The 19,130-nt window shown below is 34.9% G+C and overlaps 1 protein-coding gene across 1 annotated transcript; it reads right to left on the bottom strand.

Moving 5' to 3' along the window:
* Positions 1–7,637: 7,637 nt before the first annotated feature.
* On the bottom strand, positions 7,638–9,572 carry LOC137252123 (uncharacterized). The gene is made up of 2 exons (XM_067787394.1): positions 9,437–9,572; positions 7,638–8,498 (listed from the first exon to the last, which is right to left on the bottom strand). Exons 1-2 carry the CDS (start codon positions 9,480–9,482, stop codon positions 7,780–7,782), a joined length of 765 nt encoding a protein of 254 aa, XP_067643495.1. The 5' UTR covers positions 9,483–9,572; the 3' UTR covers positions 7,638–7,779.
* Between the last annotated feature and the right edge of the window lie 9,558 nt (positions 9,573–19,130).

Below are 19,130 nucleotides of genomic sequence, written 5' to 3'. Positions count from 1 at the left end.
CTGCATACATCTAGGCTTTTCTTTTTCCAGAAGTTACTAGTTAGTTTCGGCTACAAATCGCCAGCCACAACTACGTGCACAAATTATTGCTCTCTCTTGTGACAACTCAGATAAGATATATGCATGTATTTGTGCATTGCCGCTCCGATGTTCGTATACGTACATATGTGTAGACGCAATTATTTATTCGTTTATGTAGATACATAATGATTGAATTATTGATGTGCATTCACGTCGCTGGTTAGCATCGGCTTAGAGACGATAGCATTGCTCAGTGCTACTAACGTTCGTTACAATATTTATCCTCTTTGGCCGAAGTGCAATGATACACCCAGTGTTGCAATTTTAGCTTTTCTCAACTAGTTTTTTTTTTCGTTTTTTCTCCGTTTAGCTTGAAAATTCGCGATTTAGCTCAGTTCAGTTAAACGGTTTTATTGAAAACTATACTTAGACTTTAAATAAAAGCGTTGGACGCGTCAAATTTCTATTGATAGTCATATATAAGACCAACTGAACCTTAATCAGGTTATGCTACGCCTCACATTTTTAGAAATTTCACGCGCTCAACGCTTTTATTTAATTGTCTGATCAACGCCCTAGATTGATGAGGAGTGTGATGACTAGTACCTAGGAGCTCCCTAATTATTTTCTCGCTTTTAGTATGATTATTATTTCATATAAGTATAGTTTTCAATAAAACCGTTTAACTGAACTGAGCTAAATCGCGAATTTTCAAGCTTCCATTTTTTTAATTATTTTATTTTAGTTATACACTATGAAGGTCTCACAATTTTATTACATTCCAAAAACTTGTAAATTTCACGAATGACAAATATCAGTTATGACAACTTTCAGTTAGTTTAATTAAATGTCAACTTACTTCCCTAAGCGGCTTCTGTTAGTAAGTAGTTAAATGGTTAGATGTCGTTTTCAAATTGAACATATGCCTGTAGTGTTCAACGGTAGCAAATTACCATGGTGAGATATCTTTTGATATGGTGAGAAATATTTCTAATGGCTCATTCCATTTCAAGGCACCCGGTCTGCGCAGGACATAACTATTGATTTCGATGAAATTTTAATATGTTGTTCTTTGGTCAAAATAATGAAACACGTCTTTTTTTTGCCTCAAACAAATTTCTTTTTTCGGATTTATTGGGAATTGAATTCAATAAAATGCATACGGTATTTTATTCACCTATTTTTTCAACTGTCAATAACTTTGTCCAGAATTAACCGATTCTCAAGATTTTTTCTTTGAAATGTTCGTTATTACTTTTAATTTTATATAATTTTATAAACAATAGGATATAGTTAAAAAAAAAAATATTTTTTTAGTATTTAATAAAAATTTTCAAAATTTTAAAAAAATTAATATTTCAAAAAAAGTAAATTTTTTTTGTTTAAACTTTTTCTATATCGAGGGAACAGCTTGTATTCAACTTGGGTAAATATCTGTTAGCCAAAACTCGTTGTTTTCGGAATGTGAATTTTTGAATATTAAACTTTTTTTCGCCATATATTGATGCAATACAATCAACATAAAGGGCGATCAATGCCAAATGCTTAAAATTAATTAAAATATCACATTTATTATTGAAGACATTCAAAACATTCATTTCTTATTATTTTTCAGAATTACAGTGATTTTGTAACAGGACATGCCAAAGGCTCTTGTGACGGTATTGGAGGTTTAGTGGAATACTTTGGCATATTCTCAAAAATAATAACAAATGAATGTTTTGAATATTCTCAGTAATAAATCTGATATTTTAATTAATTTTAAGCATTTGGCATTGATCGCCCTTTATGCTGACTGTATTGCATCAATATATGGCGAAAAAAAAGATTAATATTCAAAAATTCATATTTCGAAAACGACGAGTTTTGGCTAATGCATATTTATCCAAGTTGAAATATAAACTGTTCACTCGATATAGAAAAAGTTTAAACAAAAAAAGATAATCTTTTTTGAGAAATTAATTTTTGAAATAAGTCATAAATTTTTACTAAAAATTAAGAAAAAATATTTTTTTAATTATATGCTATTGTTTATAAAGTTATATAAAATTAAAAGTAATAACGAACATTTCAAAGAAAAAATCATGAGAATCGGTTAATTTTTGACAAAGTTATTATTGACTGTTGAAAAAATACATAGGTGAATAAAATGACGATGGCATTTTATGGAATTCAATTGCCGATAAATCAGAAAAAAAAATTGTTTGAGGCAAAAAAAAAGACGTGTTTCATTATTTTGACCAAAGAACAACATATCAAAATTTCATCGAAATCAAAAATCATGTCCTGCGCGGACCGGGTGTCTTGAAATGGAATGAGCCTAATAGTAATCTGTGAGAAATTGCAATTACATATTCATTTCATATTTGCCAAAAATATGCATTTAAATATATTTTGCTAAAATTTGCCACGGTGCCTTGATATTGCATTTCAATTTTATTAGCGTATGTGAAATTAAGAAAATTAAGTCGAATCATGTGTAAGATTTTTTACGAAGCTTTTTAACTTTAATGTTCTGCTTTAAAGCTTTAATAGAATATGAGTAAGTAGAGTACTATTTCGTCTAACTACCACAACCCTAAATAGCAACCCTACTCAAAAATGTCCCTATTGTAATGCGGAGTGAAATACCTTTCGTTTGATACCCATATCGGCATATTTCATGCAATTTTTTTTTATTTCGTATAGATGGCAACCCTAAATGGCAACCCTACTCAAAAATGCCCATATTGTAATGCGGAGTGAAATACCTTTCTTTTGATACCCATATCGGCATATCTCATGCAATTTTTTTAATTTCGAATGGGTAGCAACCCTATTCAAAAATGTTCCTGATGTAATGCGGAGTGAAATACCTTTCGTTTGAAACACATATCGGCATATCTCATGCAATTTTTTTTTAATTTCGTATAGGTGGCAACCCTGGAAGGGAACCTTACTCAAAAATGTCCCTGATGCAATGCGGAGTGAAATACCTTTCGTTTGATACAAATATCGGCATATCTCATGCAATTTTTCTTAATTTCGAATAGGTGGCAACCCTAAATGGCAACCCTACTCAAAAATGTCCTTGGTAACCTTGTGAAACATTCTGAGTGTCAACACCAAGGTCGAATGTCTTAGAAGGTGATACATTATCTCTGTGCCAAATTTCATTTAAATCGGTTGAGCCGTTTCCGAGATCGTTCGGTTATACAAACATACAAATATACGAATATACAAGAATTGCTCGTTTAAAGCTATACGATTTTTCATAAAAGATTTTTAATAGCAGAATTTTGTATTCATTTTTGATATTTTAGGTGTATGCGATGGCATGATCGAACATCCAAAGAGTTGACATAATTAAAAGTGTTGTGGGTACCAACCGAATTTGTGCTTTTTAAAATTGTAAAAAAAAATCTTTCCAAATAGTTTTCGCTTAGCAGAGATAGAACAAAAGAAAAATTAGCGCTTTTTAAAAGAAGAGCAAATACGAAAGATTTGAAGGCGAACGGATACTATCTACAGCATATCAAACTAAATAGAAAATAAACTATTTATAACAAGTAAGGAAGGCTAAGTTCGGGTGTAACCGAACATTACATACTCAGTTGAGAGCTGTGGAGACAAAGTAAGGGAAAATCACCATGTTGTAAAAAGAACCTAGGGTAACCCTGGAATGTGTTTGTATGACATGTGTATCAAATGGAAGGTATTAAAGAGTATTTTAAGAGTAAGTGGGCCATAGTTCTATAGATGGACGCCATTTAGGGATATCGCCATAAAGGTGGACCAAGGGTGACTCTAGAATTTATTTTGTACGATATGGGTATCAAATGAAAGGTGGTAATGACTATTTTTAAAGGGAATGGGCCTTAGTTCTATAGATGGACGCCGTTTCGAGATATCGCCATAAAGATGGACTAGGGGTGACTCTAGAATTTGTTTGTACGATATGGGTATCAAATGAAAGGTGTTAATGAGTATTTTAAAAAGGAGTGGGCCTTAGTTCTATAGGTGGACGTCTTTTCGAGATATCGCCATAAAGGTGGACCAAGGGTGATTCTAGAATTTATTTTGTACGATATGGGTATCAAATGAAAGGTGGTAATGACTATTTTAAAAGGGAATGGGCCTTAGTTCTATAGATGGACGCCGTTTCGAGATATCGCCATAAAGATGGACCAGGGGTTACTCTAGAATTTGTTTGTACGATAAGGGTATCAAACGAAAGGTGTTAATAAGTGTTTTAAAAGGGAGTGGGCCTTAGTTCTATAGGTGGACGCCTTTTCGGAATATCGTTATAAAAGTGGACCAGGGGTGACTCTAGAATGCGTTTTTACAATATGGGTATCAAGTGAAAGGTGTTAATGAGTATTTTAAAAGGGCGTGGGTCTTAGTTCTATAGGTGGATGCCTTTTCGAGATATCGCCATAAACGTGGACCAGGGGTGACTCTAGAATTTGTTTGTACGATATGGGTATCAAATGAAAGGTGTTAATGAGTATTTTAAAAGGGCGTAGGCCTTAGTTCTATAGGTGGATGCCTTTTCGAGATATCGCCATAAACGTGGACCAGGGGTGACTCTAGAATTTGTTTGTACGATATGGGTATCAAATGAAAGGTGTTAATGAGTATCTTAAAAGGACGTGGGCCTTAGTTCTATAGGTGGACGCCTTTTCGAAATATCGCCATAAAGGTGGACCAGGGGCGACTCTAGAATTTGTTTGTACGATATGGGTATCACATGAAAGGTGTTAATGAGTATCTTAAAAGGACGTGGGCCTTAGTTCTATAGGTGGACGCCTTTTCGAAATGTCGCCATAAAGGTGGACCAGGGGCAACTCTAGAATTTGTTTGTACGATATGGGTATCAAATGAAAGGTGTTAATGAGTATTTTAAAAAGGAGTGGGGCTTAGTTCTATAGGTGGACACCTTTTCGAAATATCGCCATAAAGGTGGACCAGGGGTGACTCTAGAATTTGTTTGTACTATATGGGTATCAAATGAAATGTGTTAATGAGTATTTTAAAAGGGAGTGGGCCTTAGTTCTATAGGTGGACGCCTTTTCGGAATATCGTTATAAAAGTGGACCAGGGTTGACTGTAGAATGCGTTTGTACAATATGGGTATCAAACGAAAGGTGTTAATAAGTGTTTTAAAAGGGAGTGCGCCCTGGTTCTATAGGTGCACGCCTTTTCGGAATATCGTTATAAAAGTGGACCCGGGGTGACTCTAGAATGCGTTTGTACAATATGGGTATCAAATGAAAGGTGTTAATGAGTATTTTAAAAGGGCGTGGGCCTTAGTTCTATAGGTGGACGCCTTTTCGAAATATCGCCATAAAGGTGGACCAGGGGTGACTCTAGAATTTGTTTGTACGATATGGGTATCAAATGAAAGGTGTTAAGGAGTATTTTAAAAGGGCGTGGGCCTTAGTTCTATAGGTGGACGCCTTTTCGAAATATCGCCATAAAGGTGGGCTAGGGGTGACTCTATAATTTTTCGTACGATATGGGTATCAAATGAAAGGTGTTAATGAGTATTTTAAAAAGGAGTGGGCCTTAGTTCTATATGTGGACGCCTTTTCGAGATATCGCCATAAACGTGGACCAGGGGTGACTCTTTGATACCCATATTGTACAAACGCATTCTAGAGTCACCCCTTGTCCAACTTAATGCGATATCTCGAAAAGGCGACCACCAATACACCTACCATCATTCCCTTTTAAAACCCTCATTAATACCTTTAATTTTATACCCATCTCGTAAAAACATATTCTAGAGTCACCCCTGGTCCACATTTATGGCGATATTTCGCAACGGCTTCCACCTATAGAACTAAGGCCCACTCCCTTTTAAAATACTCATTAACACCTTTCGTTTGATACCCATATTGTACAAACGCATTCTAGAGTCACCCCTGGTCCACTTTATGGCGATATCTCGGAAAGGCGACCACCTATACAACTACCACCACTCCTTTTTAAAACCCTCATTAATACCTTTAATTTTATACCCATATCGTACAAACAAATTCTAGGGTCACCCCTGGTCCATCTTTATGGCGATATCTCGAAACGGCGTCCAGCTATGGAACTAAGGATCACTCCCTTTAAAATACTCAGTAACACCTTTCTTTTGATACCCATATTGTACAAACACATTCTAGAGTCACCCCTGGTCCACCTTTATGGCGATATCTCTGACAAGGCGACCACCTATACAACTACCACCACTCCCATTTAAAACCCTCATTAATACCTTTAATTTGATACCCATATCGTACAAACAAATTGTAGCGTCACCCCTGGTCCACCTTTATGGCGATATCTCGAAACGGCGTCCAGCTATGGAACTAAGGATCACTCCCTTTAAAATACACAGTAACACCTTTCTTTTGATACCCATATTGTACAAACAAATTCTAGGGTCACCCCTGGTCCACCTTTATGGCGATATCTCGAAAAGGCGACCACCTATACAACTACCACCACTCCTTTTTAAAACCCTCATTAATACCTTTAATTTGATACCCATATCGTACAAACAAATTCTAGGGTCACCCCTGGTCCATCTTTATGGCGATATCTCGAAACGGCGTCCAGCTATGGAACTAAGGATCACTCCCTTTAAAATACTCAGTAACACCTTTCTTTTGATACCCATATTGTACAAACAAATTCTAGGGTCAACCCTGATCCACGTTTATGGCGATATCCCTAAATGGCGTCCACTTCTAGAACTATGGCCCACTCCCTCATAAAATACTCTTTAGTGGCTTTCATTTGATAGACATGTCATACAAACACATTCCAGGGTTTCCCTCGTTTCATTTTCCTACATGGCTATTTTCCCTTATGTTGTCACCATAGCTCTCAACTGAGTATGTAATGTTCCGTTACACCCGAACTTAACCTTCCTTACTTGTCCGTATATGAAGTTGTTTACGGGGGAGAGGTAGAAGAATGAAAGTGGGTGTAATGGCGGAAGAGAAGGAAAGTACGAGTAGAAGTTTTTTTAATTATTTTATTTTCAAGTGTTTAGTATTTATTTAGTTCATTTAGAGACTCATTATTACAAGGACTCTTTCCTGACAATTATTTACCATCTAAGTACTCAACACATAATCCTTCAAAAGACTTTACTCGACTGGCGCAACCTGTGGGCGATTTTTTCTTCATAGGTCGCTTTCTATTCATGTATGCATTATGTGTACCAAATATGAGCCAAATCGGACCAAAAATATGATTTTTTTAACCATTTCGATCCACGTGCCACCTATCGGAGTTTTTTTTTGCAATAATAGCATTGTCATCTGGTTCTGAATTATATTCCAAGTTTCAACCTTGTAGCTTTTCGGGAAGCTACTTAAATTTTAATTACAATTTTTAAACAACGATCGGCCGGCCAGCCGCTACACAGAGTCAAGCTAAAAAAACCATTTAGAAATAAAGAAATTTTCAAAATGGGCTGGCACCACCCCTTATTTGACCAGGCATTTTCGTCCTTTCAAAAGACATAGTTCGAAAATTTATTTATTTCCAATATTTCGAATTCAGTCTAACCTTTACCAAATGTTCCTGATGATCTTAAAATCTGAAATCTCTCTTTTAAAAAATAATCGCAATTTGAGAAAAAAACATACATTTTTTTATTTGAAATCCAAGTTAATTCAATCAATGTAAGATAACATACATATAAACACAAGAAAAAAATCCTTTTTACGAATATTTTCCGCTACTGCGATTGCCATTCTCTCGGTGACCTTTTAATTAACCGAAAAACTTTTTGAGTTTACCACCAACTTTTTGTGCCACTCCTTTAGTCTTATTACCAACTTTCGGTTCATTTCCTTGGGCATTGCCACCTGCTTTTGGTGCAGCTCCTTGAGTTTTACTTCCGAATTTTTGCACAACTCCTTGAACTTTAGCACCAATTTTTTTCCCCACTCCTTTAAATATACCACCACTTTTTTTTGCAACTCCTTCAGGTTTACCACTAGCACTTTGTGCAGCTCCTTTAAGTTTAACGCCAACAACTCGCTGAGTTTTACCGCGAACTTTTCGTGCACCTCCTTGAGTTTTAGCTCCAACAACTTTTTTTGGAGTGTATTCTTCATCTTTATCACCATTACAGTTTACACATTTACCAAAAGGATTAAGTTTTTTAAATACTCTTTTTGTGGCTTCTTTTGCAGTTTTTAAGCCGGCAGCGCGGGCAGCGTCCTTAGCAAAATTCCCAGTCGCATGTGCAAGCTTCGTGAAGATTCCAGGCTTCTCCGTTTCAGGTTCCTCCTCTGCATTTTCTTCGTCTGCATATTCATCGTCTGTATTTTCATCCTCAGTATTTTCTTCCTCTGCATATTCATCCTCTGTATTTTCATCATCTGTGTATTCATCCTCTGTATATTCATCCTCTGTAGCTTCCTCCTCCGTATAATCCTCCTCAGTTTCGTCAGATTCCTGTGACTCACATTTCTGCACAGCCAGCGCTGAAATTATATTTTGTTATTAGTTAATTGTATGTATATATATACATTAAGATGGATATGTTTTTTTGAAAGTTTAAATTCAACATATATTTGGACTCTGCCTTAGATTTTAGGGAAATGTTCAATAAGGCATAACTGTAAAGTCAATTTCGAAAGAAGCTGCCTAGATAATTGTATTCGTAAATATTTCCCTCACTTTTTGAGATATCGAAACTTGATGTTTGTATTAGATTATTTACTAACACTGTGTAAAGAGTCGTAAGGAATAGTAGACGTGACTTTCAAGCACATATTATGGAAAACCTGACTCATTTTTGGATCCATAGCTCCAAAATATCTCGTTGGATTGGTTACTCGTATCACTTTGAGCCCTGTACCATACTCGCAGGCTTGTGCAAAGATTATTTCAAAACTTTGCGAGCTCGAAATGGGCTTTTAAGAACTATGCTGAAATGGTCTGGTTAAATATCTATATTACTGCCTCCCCTTACTGCAGCGAATCGCACTAAATCCGAAATTGAGGGAGAGCTTTTGTCCTACACACAAAAAAATTTTGTCCAATATTAACACTGTTCAGATTAATATCAAAACTAATTTTGGAGTAAACGATTTTTCTCGTTGTATTGTGTAATGTTAGATGTTAAAAGAATGCCTCAATTCTGTGGCTTAAGTCCCGGCCGACTAAATTTTTTTTTTTTTTTTTTTTTTTTTTTGGAATGCTGTCTTAACTGGTTCAATATTAGGTGGTTCGCTGCCTTTGGTTGATCAATTTAAAAAAATATTTCCCAGTCTTAAGCACTGCTGGTATAAGGGTAACTGTTCCGCTCTGTTTCCGATTAGCATCAGTTGGAGATAGTCATTAAGGCAGTAGTACGAAACTGTCGCTTTGCGTGACTATCTCCACGGGGCTGATAAGTTCAGAAGGTATTGTGGCTTACCTGAAATTAGCCACATAAAGCAAGCGATTTTTATAATATTAGCCATGTTTTCGCGGACGAAAATGAACCAGTAAATTTACATCCGATTTATAAATGAACTGTTCTTTTAACTTTTTTCTTATTTATACAAGATTTTTAATAACAGGATTTTGTATTTATAAATAATAATTTTGAGCGAATGCGCTGGCATGTTCAAAAGTGCAAAGAGCTTATGTAATTTAAAGTGTTCTAGGTATAAACCGAAATTGTGCTTTCTTAAAAAAAAAATTGCCGAACATTTCTCGCATATAGTTTAAGTTTTATTTGGCTGTGTGAGAAACAGAAAAAGAACAAACGAGCGGACAGTGCTATTGGAAATAAGAGCAAATATGGAAGGGCTTAAAGCAAAAAAAAACTTAATAATAAATAAAAAGTAAAAATAAATACAAAGCTCGTTATACTTTTAAGGGATCTATCACGAGCTTCTGTTACAATTTGCGTCATGACCCCTTTTAATTTTTCCTACGAATCGGCAGGAGGGAACCTATATATCTTACGCTGACTCTGGACGGCACCTGCAAGCTGATGTATTTTTGCTGAAAATTTGAACATTCCATCGAAAATGTTGGCCAATTTCTAATCCAATGTTGCACAACTCCATCAGAACTGTGAATAAAAACGTAACATTTTTGTGTGTAAAATGGGAAAGTTTGAGTATAAAATTTATTCCCTGTAATTTTAAGTCGTAAAAGGGCCAGAAATCAATCCTAAATCGGAGCGTATACGCTCTTAATGAACTCGCTCAAGAGTCCGAAATCGTCCGCCTTGAGCCATATGTAATATATCATACCAGGATGAATAGGTGTCATGTGTCTTCAAACCTTTCGTCATCTGACGGATTTTTGTTACAACTTTCAGTCATTATTCGGAGGTGAGGGGAAAGCGTCTGCTGCTTCGAGCATTCACGCCGTGCTGCCACACGTTTTTTAAGATCTCGTTGTGTTTGAGGGCTCGCTGTACAACTACATATACTGTCAGCAACAACTGACCGTTATGAGGGAGAAATGTGCTGCCTCTAAGCAGGTCAGACCAATGATTGATAATCTTCTGCTGCGGCAACTTACATACTAAATTTTTGGATGATATGTGATATATATTGGAACAATTTTCCGTCATCCCTTGTCAAATTTGGTTTCAAGACAAACCAGTTTCGGCGTTGTGCCATAGTGTCGATTTTCGTTCTGATCTGTTGTAGTCGCTTTTATGCTTGTGTATATTTATGTGTATCTTCTGTTTGTTCAGAACCGAAGGTGGTTTTTACTGATCGACTGACTGAGGCAGGTAAAAGTCAGTAATTCTAGTCGTTTGATCTTCTTTGCGGGTTTGTTGCTTGGGTGCGTTTATTGTTTATTTGTTGTTGTGTGTTTGTCTGTTGTACCTGTGTGATTACTTTGTTTCTTGTAAACAAGTTCTAAAGGCTCGAATATTGTGTCACAAATTGTGTTTATCTGTATATTCTCTTTGTAGATTTCCATGTTTTCGAATATGTTGAGACGTCGTCATTTTGCTTGTATGTGAAGGACCCCAACTGTTTTATTGATGTTTGCTGTGGAACAATAATTTTCGACCATGTGATTCGCGAAGTTAGACTCTGGAATAATGTTTTGATTCCGTGCTTTTTGTTGTAATTTCTAATGTGTTCTCTGAACCTCGTTCTTATTTGCCGTCCTGGTTGTCCTATGTAACTGTGCTGGCATTGGAATTTTCAATTCAACAATAAAATATAAAGACAAACAAACGGGCTTGGAATGCGAAGCCCCATGAGCCATTCTTAAAAAGAAGAAGAAGGCTAATACGCTACCACCTTACCCATACGAAAAGTATATATTAAAATTGCGCGGTTTCGAAATACCTTAAGATATATGCTGATGAAGGAAAAAATTTATGTTAACGCCTGATGAATTCAAATAGCAACGTAAAACAAACAATTTGTTATAATATTCCCCATGTGCATGAACAAATATGAAAGAGTGTAGAGCGAAGAAAATACTATTTACAACAAACATTTTTTACGCTTTCCCTTTTTTTCATATTTTTTCTCAATCTGTCCGAATATCTTCTTATTCGAAGATTCCATCAAACATTATTAATTTTGGCCGACTTTCTATTCAGTGGCACTCTTTACATACGGAGACAAATTGCCGCCACAAAATTTCTTATCTGCCGGTTTGTTTGCGAGAGCGCGACAATGAGAAAAAACAGTTACGGCAACTCGGCAAAGAGACAATCTGTTGTCAAGGTCGAGTTGACATGTATGAATACGAGCAATGAATAACAACGTCACCGAAACTTCGCGTACAAACGCAACACATTTGTTTTGGCGAGATGTGCATAAAAGGTTTTCTATACATTTTTGTAGGCTATTTGTTTTTATTTTTCCGACTGTGTTTAATTAATCAATTAATTCTCTTTCGAAAAATCACATTGGCATAAGGTGCCTACATCGCATGGATAAATGGGAGACAATTGAAAAATGTCCCCCATAGAAAACATTTGGCATAAATTTGTTTTATATTTCCAGCGAGTTACTTGCCACTGGTAGCAGACGGTAGATCTTATTATATTTATCCTCTTTGCCCGGAATGCATTCGTCTATTCGAATGATACACCCAGTGTTGCAATTTTAGCTTTTTTCAACTGGATTTTTTTTTCGTTTTTTCTCCGCTTATACTATGTTCAAACAGAAAAATAAATTGAGGCTATTTCGATTTAAATTGAGTGGTGTTCATACAACTCTATTAGCTTACACAATAGTAATTTGATAGCTGGTTGGCTCATCTCTACAGTAACAACATATCTTTGTTGAGAGTGTCAAAATGTGCGTGTTGGTATTAGGTGAATGGAATGGAATGAAAACATAAAACTTTGAAATTTTTGTGTGTTGTAAGAAAATGTGTTCAATGTTTTGGTTTCATTTTGATTTTGCCATCTTCTTTTGTCAATCCCTACTCCAGTGAAATGAAAGACATAAAATAAGCTGAGGAGATGAGCCAACCATATAGTTCAGCCATGCGTAACTGACGTTTAAATATACTCAATAAAAACACTTTACATTTGCAGTTTGAAACAATTTATTACGCAATTTTTTTTTAAATTGGCAATTTATTATTACAATTTATTATATGACAAATTGCGTAATAAATTGCCCAAACAGTATAAATTGCCAATTTGGTGTGTGTTTGAACCTAGTATTAGCTTGAAAAGTCGCGATTTAGCTTTATGCTATTTTAGAAATTATTTAGCACTTTCTAGCATTTTTTCAACACCTTAGAACAGATAAAGATTTACGAGTATGTAGTTTCAATTTTAGGAACATTGAATGAATTTGGGCTAGATTTAAAAAATAGGGGCTAAGGAACAGATAATGTTGGCATTATGGTAGGCGTAGTAACTTTATTAAGGCAAGATGAACCTGATATAATTTTTCGTTCCGTGTGTTTGCCACTCGATTCTATGACCTGGTGAAATTGAATTTTTTGATTTCAGAAACATTTAACTGGGTTTCTAGTAGATAAAAGAGCTATGCAACGATACATATATGCTGCGTCAAACGGCGTACTTAACCCGTTGCAAATGGCACACACCCTTCTTGTTTTCCTGTACTTATGTCAAAAGGCATAATACTTATTTGAAAGAAACGGTTTTGTATAAGGCTTATAGGTCACATAAAGTAAAATTTACATAAGGAATTATTATAAGCCATAAGATAGAATATAAAATCAGGCTTACATAAGCTGTTATAATAACCTTATTACAAGTTTTATTGCACATATAAAATTGCTAGGAATTATAATAAGACACCATCTGACTTCAAATACCTTTATTAATAATAACCTATTTCAAAACTTTATTTAACCGGGTGTCACTCATCGGCAGTGGTTCAGTCAGCCCATAAAATGTCATGAAAATATTCACTCCAAAATCATACTCGCCAGATATCGTTTGGAGTTGGCATAAAACAATTGCCAAAAACCTGAATAAGAGTTTCTCAAACAGTGTGGAATCTATAGTTTACATCTTTCGTATAAAGAATCGCGCTAAATATTTATAAATTTTTTTTTTACAAAATAAAGTGTTATAGGGACAAAGCGCATATTTTTTGGCTTAGCTAACAACTGTGACTTATGTTGTCGAGTAAATAGTGATTTGTCGTCCATACTATGTTGGGCGAATGACAATGGCTTATGTCTCAATGTTTCAAAATCATACATGTTACCTATTGCTAAGAAAAACGTATCGAGCCTTCAAATACCTGCAATAATTATTGGTAACTCCGTTCCACCCATAAATTCAGAAACACATTTTTTCAGAAAACATTAGTCAGAACTCTTTTTTTCAGAATGCCAAAATTCAGAAGTGGCAACTCAGAAACAAAAATTCAGAAGTCAAATTTCAAAAAGTAATCAGAGAGCAAAAAAACATTAAATTTTGCGCAAAAAATTTTTACTTCCGAATTCAACTTCTGAATTTTTTTCAGCCGTCTGGTAACTTCCTAGAACACAGCAACGTCGAAAGAAGGCTTTATATCCAATTGAATTATGGAGGTATTAGGTATAATAGCACCAAATTGAGTGAAGCCCAAACAAATAATTCTATCGAAGGGTGGCACAACGTCATTCGAAGTGCGTTTGGGACACACCCTAACATATTTAATTTCATAAATAAAATAAAAAACGAACAGGCAATAACAGAAATAAAATTGCAGTATTTTTCAGATTGAGGCGAGCCTTATCGAAAACGCACGAAAAAATATGAAGCCCTCGGGCAGCGTTTCTTTAATATTGTAAATTCATTTGCTGTTGTTGTTGTAGTATTAACGATAAAGACACTCCCCGAAGGATTTGGGGAGTGTTATCGATGTTGATAGTCCTTTGCCGCATATACATATATATGTACGTTCCGGTAAATAATCACCATTAAGGTACCATATCGGGAACGATTAATATAACCACATCAGGGATGGGCGTTATCAACAAATTTGAATAACCATTGACGAAAAAATAAAAAATAAATTTTTATTCATTATTCAAGACAACTTGAGTGATGAATAACATGTTATTTTTTATTCAAGCATTTCTTGAATAATGAATAACATTTTCTCGTTATTAAAAATATTCTGATTGATGATAACCGCTCATTCTTATTTTTGCAAAATTTGAATAAAGAGTTGAGTTATTATTCCTTATTTACAAAATATGGAATAACAATAAAATTTTAGTTTTTATTCAGTTATCCAAAAATAAAAAAATAAACCATCGAGATGCCCTGAAAATATACCCATATGCGTAACCAGTTCGTGTGTAGTTCTGAAGCTTCTTAGGGTAATATTGAGATGATTTTGGGGTGTATTCGTGGGGTTTTTTGGGGGCGGTTGGGGGGGTAATTTCTGGGACACCCTGCGGATCCTCCCGGGGCCTATTGGGGTCCATTCCAGGGGCTCCCTCGCGATCCTTCTAGGGTTTTGGGGTCATTTCGGGATGACTTTTGCGACTCCGTCGAGGTCTTTTGGAGGTTATTTTGGGAGGGAGTCCCCAAAACCATCCCGAAATGACCTACGAATTACCCCGAAATGACCCCGACGGAGTCCCCAAAATCATCCCGGAATGACCCCGAAATGACCCCGAGGGAGTCCCCAAAACCATCCCGAAATGACCTACGAATGACCCCCAAATGACCCCGAGGGAGTCCCCAAAACCATCCCGAAATGACCTACGAATGACCCCCAAATGACTCCCCTAAACCATGCCAAAATGACCTCCAAAAGACCTCGAGGGAGTCGCAAAAGTCATCCCGAAATGACCCCAAAACCCTAGAAGGATCGCGAGGGAGCCCCTGGAATGGACCCCAATAGGCCCCGGGAGGATCCGCAGGGTGTCCCAGAAATTACCCCCCCAACCGCCCCCAAAAAACCTCACGAATACTCCCCAAAATCATTTCAATATTACCCTAAGGAGCTTCAGAACTACACACGAACTGGTTACGCATATGGGTATATTTTCAGAGCATCTCGATGGTTTATTTTTTTATTTTTGGATAACTGAATAAAAACTAAAATTTTATTGTTATTCCATATTTTGTAAATAAGGAATAATAACTCACCTCTTTAATCAAAAAATAAGAATGAGCGGTTATCATCAATCAGAATATTTTGAATAACGAGAAAATGTTATTCATTATTCAAGAAATGCTTGAATAAAAAATAACTTTTTATTCATCAATTAGAAAATTTAAAATGATGAATAAGTTTTTATTTTTTATTTTGATTTGTTTCATTTCAAAATGACTCAACCCTGAACCACATTAAACTTTTTGAGCCATACCGCCCTCATACCCCCGGGTTCCATGAGGAACTTGGGGTCGCCAGAGCCTCGGGAAGGATTCCCCTCGCCTAGGTAAGGTTGACAATTGGCTTGCGGAAGCTTTGGAGCTATAAATCTGTGTATTGCTCTTATCATCCGCATGAATCCCTGTAAACTCATTTGAAAAAGATAAACGCGAAAACGATTTAATTAATTACATACCTGCCATTGCACACAATTTAAAATATTAGATTGTGCTACTTTTTCTTTATATGTACAAAATACCTTCCAAATAAATAAACGAGAGAAATTTAATGTTTTCTCTGTCGTCTGATTACCTTCTGAATTTTGACTTCTAAATTTTGCTTTCTGAAATTTGACTTCTGAATTTTGACTACTGAAATTCGACTTCTGAAATTTAACTTCTAAAATTTTACTTCTGAAATTTGACTTTCTGATAAAATGGTTCTACTAATGCTTTCTGAAAAAATGTGTTTCAGAATTTTTGTTTTCTATATTTACGAGGGGCACCTGGTAACTCTGAACACCGTCAATAAAGTAAAGAATCTTGGTAAAGTGATTAACTCCAGTCTTAATGGCAGCGATCATATTAACGCCGTGATGGGTAAGGTTTATGGCATTTTGCGTAATCTGAGGCAGTCCGCGCCCTACACTCCATTTCATATTAGGAGGAAGGTAGCCATACAGTTCATTATTCCAATGATAACATACTCACATACTCAGACTCTAGCTCTGCCCATAAAATGGAGGTTGCTTTCATCCACGTCACTCGGTATGTGTATAGCTTTCACAAATTTGTAAATATATCTGGATGGAGATCTCGTCCATTAGGTTGCAACCTAACTGAGTATCAAATGGCCAGGAGTTGCATATTTTCATTCAGACTAATCTTAACGAAGTCTCTCTCATACTTATTTGACAAACTTGCATTTAATAGGTCCACTAGGTCATGTACTCTGAATCTACCCAGTTTTAAATATGTGGCATCTACTAGGCTCTTCTTCGTCAACACCATACGTCTCTGGAATTCAATTCCGTCTACTGTAAGAAACTCTTTAAACCAAAATAACTATAGACGTGTTCTTAATACTTTTTTTTTTCTAATAACATTTAAACCAAATGTCAGCATAATGCAAGTTATCGACCTCCTACTTTAGGAGGTGTTTTTAAAAAATAATTAGAATTTTGTATGGTTAGTTGCAGAATGTAACATTGACATCAAACTCAGAAACCAAACTGACTTTATTTTCCACAATTGCTCTTATTTGTAACTTAATTTAATATTTACAATATAAGCATTGCATCGGATTTGCTAATGAAAACCGATGCGTGAGAAATCAGTATTTATTTAATCAAATGCCAGTGGCTTGAGATATATATTATTTGTTTAATTTGTTTATGATTATTTAGTGAAAAGCCAGTGCCTTGAGAAATGGAATATTTGTTTATAATTGCCATAAGGGCGCTGTGGGAAGTGTACTGTTAACTCCCCCCTTTCGTTAAGAGAATCGCCATGATTCTGTAATTTTGTTTGTAAGTTGATTAATTTTAACGGTTAATTCATTAAACATTTCTTCTTGTTTTATTGAATGGTTATTTATTTTCCACTTCTCAACCACTTTGTTGATCTTAAAAAATATATATACAATCCAATACACAGGGTGTGATTGTGTTTCATTTTTTATATGGTTGATCAGATTAATGTTTTCAAATTTCGAATTGTAGTCTTTTGACTCAATGTAATCTATAATTTCAAAACTACTTACTTTACTATTTCTGACATACTGCCAAATATTTGAATCTATATTTTCATATGTAACGTTAGCAATATTTGTTTGATTTTCAAATGTAACTAAATAAATTCCATCTACTTCCTGATTATCAATAATATGCTTCCCTGAAACTAATATAGCACCTTGTTTTATTTCATCTATTTGTTTATTGCCTTCTTTAATTTTTTTACATTTAGCTTTATTTCCAGTTAAAATATTTCACAAGCAACTGTTTGTATTATTAATTTAACAATAGGTATTTATCAATTCTTTTTTACAATTTTCAACATTAACGTATTTGTCGTAACATTTTGCAATTTCTTTTGCAATTGATAGCTTACCATCTATTTGGGCAATTGGCCATACTTCAAACAATTTACAATCAAATATAATTTTTGGATATTTTATGTAAATAGGTATTACATCTTCATTTTGCAATATTTTAAAAGTAGATACGTCTATTAAATCTGATATAGACATTCGTCCGTGCTCATTTTCGGTTATATTTTTTATTTCATCAAAATGTAAAATTACTGGATTTAAAATTCCTTCTTTTGCCATTGCTATAGTATTAACGAGATTTTGTAATTCCGACATTAAAAATTAATTTCTTCGCTTTACAAGTAACTTAACATATTCATTTCCATTTAAGCTTCTTATTGTTTCAGTTAATCTATAAATTTCTTTAAAAATTTCCGAGTTTGTAGTGTACTGTTTATTATTGTTATCAGCTAATTCGTTCAATTTGTTATTTACTAACACCAAATCATCATGGTCTGGTGACCCCCCTATCCATTTCCATATTGTCCCTAATTCATTAATACCCCTTTTATTTCTTCCACTCTTTCTTTGTAGTTGCCCCAATAAGGTTTCTATTAAACCAGTTTCAAATTCTAAGTCTGAATTCTTAATATCTTGTAATTCAGACGTTTCCTGTAAATTATTATATCCGAATTTTTCGTAGTACCATTAAGAGATTTTCAAAATAAGTTAAATTGGTTATGTGAAAAATTGTTACAAAACTGCGGTCTAAGGCAACATCACCATCTTCTATTAGTATATAATCGTCCCGTGTATAGTCTACTATGTCTGATATCGCTAGAGCAATTAGTGATAAAATTATTACTGGTATCATCTAAACAAAATGTATAATTAAGATTTTATATTATCTTTGTGCACTATTCTGTTTCTTTGATTAATTTTAAGCCTATTGCCTAATCCTCTTTTACTATCTGTTTCTTATACTAAGGTCTTAATTTATTTCTCTCTCCTATGATTTTCTCGTATTTAACATCGCCACATGAATAAGTTTTCATTTTTCTGTTTTTGTTTTGTCTATCTAACATCTTTTCTTGCGCCAATAGTAATTTTTGTGGCACAGTGTCATGTTTAATCTTATTGTAAAGTACCTCAAAAGGTTTATTTTCAATTACGGAGTGTATCGTTTTATTATATTGATGAACCGCTCTATACACTGATTCAGAAAAACTGATCAAATCATATTCCTGCTTCATACATCTCGCAATCTCAATTATCGTTGAATGAACTCTCTCAACCTGTCCA

This window comes from Eurosta solidaginis, chromosome 5 (assembly GCF_040869045.1).
Source record: "Eurosta solidaginis isolate ZX-2024a chromosome 5, ASM4086904v1, whole genome shotgun sequence".
In the NCBI taxonomy this organism is placed as follows: domain Eukaryota; kingdom Metazoa; phylum Arthropoda; class Insecta; order Diptera; family Tephritidae; genus Eurosta; species Eurosta solidaginis.
This window is presented reverse-complemented; position numbering and strand designations above follow the sequence as displayed.